General features: G+C 42.2%; 2 protein-coding genes across 2 annotated transcripts in view; both read left to right on the forward strand.

Moving 5' to 3' along the window:
* LOC134197611 (transcription elongation regulator 1-like) overlaps positions 1–6,736 on the forward strand; it is an 11,428-nt gene extending 4,692 nt beyond the window's left edge. The window contains exons 6-15 of the mRNA XM_062666961.1: positions 114–234; positions 296–504; positions 1,142–1,292; positions 3,129–3,302; positions 3,921–4,112; positions 5,269–5,445; positions 5,505–5,588; positions 6,078–6,178; positions 6,273–6,333; positions 6,398–6,736. Coding sequence (XP_062522945.1) covers positions 114–234; positions 296–504; positions 1,142–1,292; positions 3,129–3,302; positions 3,921–4,112; positions 5,269–5,445; positions 5,505–5,588; positions 6,078–6,178; positions 6,273–6,333; positions 6,398–6,547 — 1,420 coding nt within the window. The 3' untranslated portion in view covers positions 6,548–6,736. The remainder of the gene's footprint in view (positions 1–113; positions 235–295; positions 505–1,141; positions 1,293–3,128; positions 3,303–3,920; positions 4,113–5,268; positions 5,446–5,504; positions 5,589–6,077; positions 6,179–6,272; positions 6,334–6,397) is intronic.
* Positions 6,737–6,926: 190 nt separating this feature from the next.
* The window catches only part of LOC134193294 (transcription elongation regulator 1-like), a 13,819-nt gene continuing 10,745 nt past the window's right edge, over positions 6,927–10,000 (forward strand). The window contains exons 1-3 of the mRNA XM_062662121.1: positions 6,927–7,154; positions 8,103–8,171; positions 8,732–8,931. Coding sequence (XP_062518105.1) covers positions 7,009–7,154; positions 8,103–8,171; positions 8,732–8,931 — 415 coding nt within the window. The 5' untranslated portion in view covers positions 6,927–7,008. The remainder of the gene's footprint in view (positions 7,155–8,102; positions 8,172–8,731; positions 8,932–10,000) is intronic.

Raw genomic sequence — 10,000 nt, forward strand, 5'->3', positions numbered from 1 at the left:
CACACACACACTAAACACACACACACACACACACACACACACACACACACACACACACACACACACACACACACACACAACCAAACCAATCCAACCGTATTACTTTTCCACAGGACAGACGAAGACGCCGAGCCAGCCGTCTTATCAGCCGAACAACGTGCGGCAAACCTTCGTGCCACCCTCAGTCTTGACGAACGTCAGCAACGTTTCCACGAAATGCTAACAGAGAGAAATGTACCAAACACAATATACAACTCAACATATCTCATTACATCTTTGTTTGTTATTCATCAAGGTATCAGCCTTCTCAACATGGGAGAAGGAGCTACCAAAATTTGTGTTTGACGAACGTTACTTGTTGTTGACGGTGAGAGAACGTAGGGGAGCGTATGATGTGTATGTGAAGAAGAGAGCGGAGGAGGAGAGGAAGGAGAAGAGCAAGAGGCTTCGAGAGAAGAAGGACGACTACAGGAAGCTGTTGGAAGAGTCGAAGCTCACAGTCAAGTGAGACGTTGAGTTATGCGTTGGTTGATTGCGAGTTGTTTGTTCAACTGGAGTAAACAAATTCTTGTATGTTTTGTCTGTTTGTCTGTTGTATGTGTGTCCATTTTTTGAAATAACCAAATGCATTTGTTTTGTAAATATTTGTTTGTATGTTTGTCTGTTTGTGTGTATGTCCATTTTGTTTGTTTTTTGAATTTTTAAATATTTAGTTGTCTGTTGGTCTTGTTTGTCTGTATGTCCATCTCTGTTTGTGTGTCTGTTTGTATGTCTGTTTGTATGTCTGTTGGTCTGTGTGTCTGTTTGTGTGTCTGTTTGTATGTCTGTTTGTGTGTCTGTTTGTATGTTTGTTTTTCTGTCTTTTTTTGAAATAATCAAGTTCCTGTCTGTTTCTGTACAGTTTTTGTCTGTTTGTCTATCTGTCTGTCTGTCTGTCTGTCTGTCTGTCTGTCTGTCTGTTTGTCTGTCTGTCTGTCTGTCTGTTTGTCTGTCTGTCTGTCTGTCTTTTTGTTTGCATGTATGCCCAATCCATTTGACATTCAATTGCTGCCAATAAATGTAGTACATGTACAGTAGCACACACACACAGTGCATTGATATCAACACATTGATCTCACTGTCTGCTGGTCTGTCTTCATAGGACGACTTTCAGCGAGTTCTCGCTGAAACACGGACGAGACTCTCGATTCAAAGGCATCGAAAAGATGCGCGAACGTGAAGCTCTCTTCACCGAGTTCCTCTCAGAGCTCAAAGTTCGACAGAAAGAAGAAGCTCGTCATCAAGAAGACAAGGCAAGCAGTCACTCGTACGTTACATTTTGCGTTCCAAATGCTGTGCAGTCATGCAGTGTCTTACTGCTGGCCTGTTGATTCCGAAAGCTCAGCGTGACGTTCGTTTGCGTGTTGCATTGTTCGCTTGCAATCCACTTGATGAGAAATGGTAAGACTTGCTTGACGTCGACTGACAGTCGCACACTGAAATGCCGCACGAACGTTTGTGTGTCTGTGAGTGTATTCAATTGAGCCTTTCCAGAAAAATTGAGGAAAGGTAGATGGATGTAGAGCCAATGGGAATTGAATGAAGCACTCGAAATGAGAGAGCTAGTCGTGTATCTTGCGTATGCAAATATTTTTTTGAATTTAGTTTTTATGAGAGACTAAATTTGTTGGACACACACACACACACACACACACACACACACACACACACACACACACACACACATGTATGTGCACATGCACACACACACACACACACACACACACACACACACACAACACACACACACACACACTGACACACACACACACACACACACACACACACACACACACACACACACACACATACACACACAAACACAAACACACACTCCTCTCTTGCTCTTGCTGTAATCTGGTGTTTCTTCTTTCTGTTACATTTGTAGACCTGTACCCAGTCCTCTTCTCATGCACTCGTATATGACCACATGCTGGAGTTACACTCTCTGAGTGTAATGCCAGCAAGTGGTCAAAATGTCATAACAAACCTTTCCATCTTGACTACCTCATACCAAGCTGTTCACATGTTAAGATCCTTCAGGTCTCTGTTTACTCTATCTTTCCAGCAGAACTTCACACCATAAAACAGTCATAATCCACCAGAAAGGACGTGTTTGGTCATCCTAGACTCAAACATTCAATTACAATTATAGTGTGTCGTAATCATCGTTGTCGTACAAGCATCACGTTTTTGGTCTCTTCCATACCAATTTGTTTGGTTCAAACTCAGACAATTTTGACTATACCGAAGGCGGAAACGGCGCTTGACTGTCTGTTGTTGTTGTTGTTTGCATGTAGTTCTAGATTTTGTATAAACGAGCAAGTGGATTGTAACATCAGACCAGACCACTCTGTAGTGTTGTTAATATTAACACACCTGGTACTGGTTCATTACTTTGTTGGGGTGTATGCTCTTAGGGATGACACGCACCGTACTCGCTTGATATTACCCCGGTACTCAAGTAAGCCCCCACCCCTACTATGTCCAAGGCTCTAATATTTTCCCACCTCTTAGTCTTTTAATTAGTGCTAATTGGTGCTTTTCACAGTGACTTTTTGCTACATTGTGTCTGTAGAAATGCTGACGTTTGTCATCTTGTGTATGCCTGTCAACCACGTGTTGAAGGTTTCGATGCCTCAGATAGTATAGAAGATTAGGTTTCTATACTTTAGGTAGTGGTGGTGGTTTAAAGCTCTACTAGTGTAGCAACATGCTGTTTAAGTTACTAAATCAAAATTTCTTCCGCCAATTAACAACTTTAGGTGTAAATGTTTGAGTAAGCCCCCATCCCATACTTGACCTTTGACTCTAGCCAACTATTGGTGTGGGGTGATAATCATGGTATTAGGTGATTAAATCAAAAATAATTAATAAAAAGCAAAGGTGGCTTGAAAATAATAGTTCATAAAATAAAAAAGTTTGTTGAGTTCGAAATATATTAGCATCCAAAAATAATTAATATCAATTAATACAAATTTTTGTATTTGTGAGTGAGGATGTAGCCGGTTGTTTGCTCATGTGGTACTTTAGTATCTTACTGATCTGTTGATGCTGTGGAGTGAGTTTGAGGTGTTGATGCTTTGTAGGTGAAAGACGACTTTTTTGAGATGTTGTCGGAGAGACGATCACTGAAGCCGAAATCGAGTTGGAACAAAGTGAAGGGAAAGTTTGAACATGACAGTCGGTATAAGGCGGTCGATGGGTCGAGATTGAGGGAAACGTTGTTCCAGGCGTATATTTCTAAGTTGGTGCAGGCACAGGTATAGATGTTGTAGTTGTGTGTCAGGACAAGACTCTGTGTGTGTGTGTGTGTGTGTGTGTGTGTCTGTCTGTCTGTCTGTCTGTCTGTCTGTCTGTCTGTCTGTCTGTCTGTCTGTCTGTCAATACATATATTTTCAAACATTGAACTATTATACACCATCTAAGCAAAGCAACTAAATACTACCCAAGCCAATAGGGCTTGGTTCTACCTACAACTATTTATGTTTATGTTGCTGTCTCTTGAAACAATCTTCTTTATTTTTCTGTCAATCACTCTAGCATTTGATCGTTGTAGACACACAGAAAACACAGATCTCCAGTATGTCTTGAAGGTTGATGCATTTGGCTTTCCGTCTTCGTCTCTTGATAGCTGTGACAGTTTCTTCAAATAGTCTTTAGCTTTCTGTCTGTCTGTCTGTCTGTCTGTCTCTCTGTCTGTCTGTCTCTCTGTCTCTCTGTCTCTCTGTCTGTTGTGTGTGTGTGTGTGTGTGTGTGTGTGTGTGTGTGTGTGTGTGTGTGTGTGTGTGTGTGTGTGTGTGTCCATGTGTGTGCGTGCATGCATGTGTGTGCGTGCATGCATGTGTGTGCATGCTCGTATCTACAGATTCTCATTTCAGGATGCCAACGAAGACGACGAAACAGTCAAGAAAGATCGAGAACGTCGTGACAGAATAGAAGCAAGTTTGAGAGAAAGAGAAAAAGAAGTGCGTAAAGCAAGGGAAGACCAGTCCAAGGAGTGGCACGTCTCAAGAGAACAACACCGAAAAGAAGAAACACTCGGAGGCTTCAAGGCATTCTTGACCGACATGGTGTGTTTGACTCAAAAATTTTTTGGGCCATTTTGCTGTCTGTCTTGGTAGTTGTTTGTGTGGCTGTCATTCAATTGTCTGTTTTACATATTCATGATATTGTATAACCAATCTCTGTTTTTCACTTTTGTGTTTGTTAGTTTGTTTTTGTCTGTCTGTGTTTGTCCATCTGTGTGTTTGTTTGTTTGTTTGTTTGTATGTCTATGTTTGTTTGCCTGTTTATATGTTTGTCTATCCATGTGTTTGTTTGTTTGTTTGTTTGTCTACGTGTTTGTCTGTCTGTGTGTTTGGTTGTTTGTTTGCATTTCCGTATGTTGGTTTGTCTGTTTGTTTGTGTATCTGTCCATCTGTTTTTTTACATATTTGTAGGTCTGTTTGTCTGTTTTTTGTTTGTCCATTTGCGTGTTTGTTTGCATGTTTGTATGTTTGTTTGTTTGTCTACTTGTTTGTCCATGTGTGTTTTTGTTTGTTTGTTTGTTTGCATGTCTCTATATTTGTTTGCATATTGTCTGTTTTTGTTTGTTCGTTTGTTTGTATGTTTGTCTGTCTGCTTGTGTGTCTACTTGTTTGTATATTTGTTTGCATATTATCTGTTTGTCTATCTGTTTGTCCCTCTGTGTGTGTTTGTTTGTTTGTGTGTCTTACTGTTTGTCCATCTGTGTGTTTGTTTGTTTGCATGTTTGTATGTCTGTTTGTCTGTTTGTGTTTCTGATTGTTGTTTGTCTGTTTCATTAGAAGTTTGTCTGTCTGTCTGCTTGATTGCGTATTCCTTTGTTTGTTTGTGTTTGCTCCATCCATTTCACTAGAATTGCCCCAATACACATACCCAATATTATCATAGTTGCCTTCTGTCTCAATTCATCTGTTTATTGCTCTGTCTGTCTGTCTGTCTGTCTGTCTGTCTGTCTGTCTGTCTGTCTGTCTGTGTCTGTCTGTCCATCTGTCTGTCTGTCAGTTTGTTTATCTGTTTGTTTGTCTGTCTGTCTTTTGTAGTCTGTCTGTCTTTTGTAGTCTGTCTGTCTGTCTGTATGTATGTCTGTCTGTTTATCTATCTGTCTGTTTGTTTGTTTGTCTGTCTGTCTTTCATAGTCTGTAGCCAATCTCATAAAACCTTTACGCAAACGTCACAATTTTCAAACTGCTGCATAATTTGCAGGTTCGTGATTCCGAGTTAAGTTGGAGAGACGCAAAACACGTATTGAAGAAAGACCACAGATGGTCAGACTTCTCTCTCCTCGAATCGGTGGAGAGAGAGCATCTCTTTGAGCAGCACATCCAACTGCTGAGAAGCAAGAAACGGAAAGGATTTCACCAAATGCTTTCTGATGTGAAGGTTGAGAGATACTTGGACTGCGTTGTATGACATTGTGATAGTTGGTGGTTGTTGTGTAGGTAATGCTGACGTCGTCTTGGAAGGATGTGAAGAAGAAGACGAAGGACGATCTTCGATATGAGAGGTTTTCATCTAGTGACTCTGTGAGTGTTTGACTAATTGATTTAGTTTGCTGGTTTTGATTGATTATGGTCTGCTTGTTCGTCAAGTTTAGTTGTAAGTATGTATGTATGTGTGTTTGTCCATTTTGTCTGTTTATTTTTGTCCATATTGTCTGTTTGTGTTTGTCCATTTTGTCTGTTTGTGTTTGCCCATTTGTCTGTTTGTGTTTGTCCATTTTGTCTGTTTGTGTTTGTCCATTTTGTCTGTTTGTGTTTGTCCATTTTGTCTGTTTGTGTTTGCCCATTTTGTCTGTTTGTGTTTGTCCATTTTGTCTGTTTGTGTTTGTCCATTTTGTCTGTTTGTGTTTGTTCATTTTGTCTGTTTGTGTTTGTCCATTTTGTCTTCGTGTTTGTCCATTTGTTTGTTTATTTGTCTGTTTTGTATTTATTTGTTTGTGTGTTTGCTTGCATATTTTTCTGTTCGTTATGTCTGTTTATCTGTTTCTATTTCTATTTCTGTGTTGACATTAGGTTTGCAAATCTGAATTTGAGAGATACATGGAAGAGCTGGAAAAGAAGGCGTGGACTGAGTTTAGATCTCTTCTCAAAGAGACCAAGTTAATCACCGACAAGTGAGACACCACACACGCACACACACACACACACACACACACACACACACACACACACACACACACACACTATCACCACATCTCTTACTCTCAGATCCAAGAAAATGATTGAAGAGTCTGATTTGCATCTACGAGATATAAAAGAGATACTAAAAGTCGGTCTTCCTAATACTATTGCCACCCCATGGAGCTTCCAGTAACAAAAATCATTTGTTGCAGAATGATCTTCGCTGGCTCGTGTTGGAATGCATGTCTGACGAGAGAGAGAGCATTCTTATGGACTACATCGATGAGTTACACAAGCGGGGTCCGCCTCCGCCTCCAACAGCTACAGAACCAGTGGACAGCAGGCGAAAACGCAATCCATAGGTTTGAATAGGTCACGTGACTCACGTGAGTAGGCGTTTTATGTATGACATTCGGCACGTGATTTTGATGTATGCACGTGACGTGCTTATCTGTTCAATACGATACATATGTTATGAGAAAGTAGGCTGTACATGTACATGCAGATTTGGAACGTTGCGCAGTGGCTTATCTTAAAAAGATGACGTAAAAGCGGAAGGACAGACGAGTGAGAGCGATGGAATGTCTTAAAAATGTTTTCCTGTGATGCGCATGCTTGTTTTAAATGTATGACACCAATAGTTGCTTTGTTGTTACGTTTAGTGCCCCGTGAAAGAAAGACCATTGTCGGTCGACATAGCAACTCGAGTCTGCGCGGTTCGTAATTACCTGATTAGTTTCTATTTCTGGTAATTACTAGGAATCCTTCTCATTGTCATTTGTTTTCTCGCTTGAATACGCGTACACGTCGATCTCCAGTGCCGATGTTTTTTCTAGCCGCCCTTTTCTCTTTCCTAGTGGCCGTGAATGGTCAGGAATGCGACACCAAACCTCAAGTGCGCAATTTCACGCTTGCTGACAACGACACGAGGATTTTCTTCTATGGAACGTTTTCCGGCGAAGTAGTCAAGTGAGACGTCGCGTTTGTGGTCGTAATTATGCACGTTTAGCGTCATTTTGCGGGAAATTCTTGCTAAAAGAAAAAGGTGGGCGGGAAAAACAGTTTCGTACATTTGAAGCGAAATCTTTACGATTAGTCGGGATTAAATTCGCGAATCGCAACGCAGGTGGTTAGATCTACTCGTTTCACGTCGTTTCGGATGAGATCGACTGCGTGTGAATCTCACGCGAGACTTGAAGCGGAAGTTTTGATTTGGAGGCCGTTCTCGTCGTCCACAAAGCGATATCTTGAATTTAACTCAAAAGGAAAACGTTCTCATTGATGATTCGATAGTTTCGCATATCATACGACGTTCCAGGGCGTTTTGGTTTCGAGTTTCTAGAGCAAAATGCGCATGGGCGTTCCTGTTGAGGGTGAGCACGGGCCGTGGACGCTGAGTGTCTCATCGCTCGTCGGTTTGCGCGTTTTAGAGTGGCGAATAGTTACCGTATTGTAACACGTTGCAGGCGTGGAGTTTTAACTTCGTCCTTTCAAAGACAAGCGAGATTTTTTAGAAAGAAATTGGATGGGCGGGGCTAGCGATTAAGGCGTGGCTCGCAGCAAGACGGATGACTCAACAGTTAGCAGTAAGATAAACGCGGCGTCGACATCTCTGCATGATTACGGCTCGACACAAGCCGCAGAGTGAGCAAAACTGAAGCAAACACCAACAGTGTTCACATGCTGTTGTTTGTGATGGTGGGATTCCGAGGCTATTTGAGTTGCGGTTAGTAATTGCTAGATTACGTGAGGTGGCACACTCGCGTAGTCACAAAAGATCGCCTGTTGCAAAGTCTGCCATTTGGTCGGCGTCTAATCTCTCTTCAAGCTTGCCAACTTGTCTTGTTGTCTGTCAACCGACAGAGCGAATGTTTCTTAATGTTTTTGATCGTCTCTCTTTCTACTATTTTGTAACAGATGTCTGTGGTATGTGAATGACGCGTCGAACGATACGACCAGTGGTGCTATCAATGGAAATGAAATAAAGTAGGAACGTAAACGTGTGTGTTGTTGTTTTGTGTTCGTTTTCGTACGTCTACTGTGCAGCTCTTGGTGTGTTTGTCTATTCTGTTTATTGTCTGTTTGTCTGTTTTTGTTTTTCTATTTCTGTTTGTCGGTCTGTTTTTTTCTGTTTGTCTGTTTGTCTGTTGACTGTTTGTCTGTTTGTCTGATTGTTTATCTTTTTGTTTGTGCTTTAGGTACGTCTATTAGTGAGATGTGTGTGTGTGTGTGTGTGTGTGTGTGTGTGTGTGTGTGTGTGTGTGTGTGTGTGTGTGTGTGTGTGTGTGTGTGTGTGTTGTGTCATGTGGTGTGTGTGTGTGTGTGTGTGTGTGTGTGTGTGTGTGTGTGTGTGTGTGTGTGTGTTGTGTCATGTGGTGTGTGTGTGTGTGTGTGTGTGTGTGTGTGTGTGTGTGTGTGTGTGTGTGTGTGTGTGTGTGTGGTGTCATGGTGTGTGTGTGTGTGTGTGTGTGTGTGTGTGTGTGTGTGTGCTTGCATACCTTAATTAAATAACATACTTGCTTTGTGTTGTGTCACATGGCCAATAGCTGTCCTGTGCCATCGTTTCTTGTGAGCCACTTGAGTAACAATGAAGACATGACTGGATCACCTTTACAAGGCACTCAAAATCAAGCTTCTATTGGAGGAGGCATGGGTTTTAAAATAGAGGTACAAATTCATGTGTATTACACAAACACAACGAATCAAATGGCATCAGACTGTTGGGGAGACAAGATCTCTGTTGTTGGTAAGATGTCATGTGGTAATACAGCTGTGGCTATTAATTAAATCAGTTGACAACTGCACTGCTCGGACATTTGTCTGTCTGTCTATCTGTCTGTCAAAGATAGTGTTTCTTTCTGTCTCTCTGTCTGCCTGTCTGTCTGTCTGTCTGTCTGTCTGTCTGTCTGTCTGTCTTTCTGTCTGTCTGTCTGGTTGTTGTCTTTTGCTTTGTTTGTTTGTCTGTCTGTTTATCTGTCTGTCAATGATAGTCTCTGTCTGTCTGCCTGTCTGTCTGTCTGTCTGTTTGTATGTCCATTTTTGTCTACTGTTTGTCTGTTTGTAAAGCATCATTAAATAACCAAATAATCTCTGCAGTAATGGGGTACGTGATGTATCACGGCTCTAGGCAACACAGGGGCTAGCAGTTAGTGACATAGAAAATCACAGTCAAGGAGACATAGGGGTGACACTCAGGAACAGAGCAGGTCATACTTAGGGACACAGGAGTGACACTCAGAGACATCAGGTGTGATACTCAGAGACATCAGGGGTGGTGCTCAGAGACATCAGGGGTGGTGCTCAGAGACATCAGGGGTGACACTTAGAGACATTAGGGGTGATGCTTAGGGACATCAAGGGTGACGCTCAGGGACATCAGGGGTGACGCTCAGAGACATCAGGGGTGACACTCAGAGACATCAGGATTGACTCTCAGAGACATCAGGGGTGACACTTACAGACATCAGGGGTGACACTTACAGACATCAGGGGTGACACTTACAGACATCAGGGGTGATGCTCAGGTACATCAGGGGTGACGCTCAAGTACATCAGGGGTGACGCTCAGGTACATCAGGGGTGATGCTCAGGTACATCAGGGGTGATGCTCAGGTACATCAGGGGTGATGCTCAGGTACATCAGGGGTGACGCTCAGGTACATCAGGGGTGACGCTCAGGGACATCAGGGGTGACGCTCAGGGACATAGGGGTGACGCTCAGGGACATAGGGGTGATGATTAGGGACATTAGGGGTGATGATTAGGGACATTAGGGGTGATGATTAGGGACATTAGGGGTGATGATTAGGGACATT

Source organism: Corticium candelabrum, chromosome 1 (assembly GCF_963422355.1).
Source record: "Corticium candelabrum chromosome 1, ooCorCand1.1, whole genome shotgun sequence".
Classification (NCBI taxonomy): domain Eukaryota; kingdom Metazoa; phylum Porifera; class Homoscleromorpha; order Homosclerophorida; family Plakinidae; genus Corticium; species Corticium candelabrum.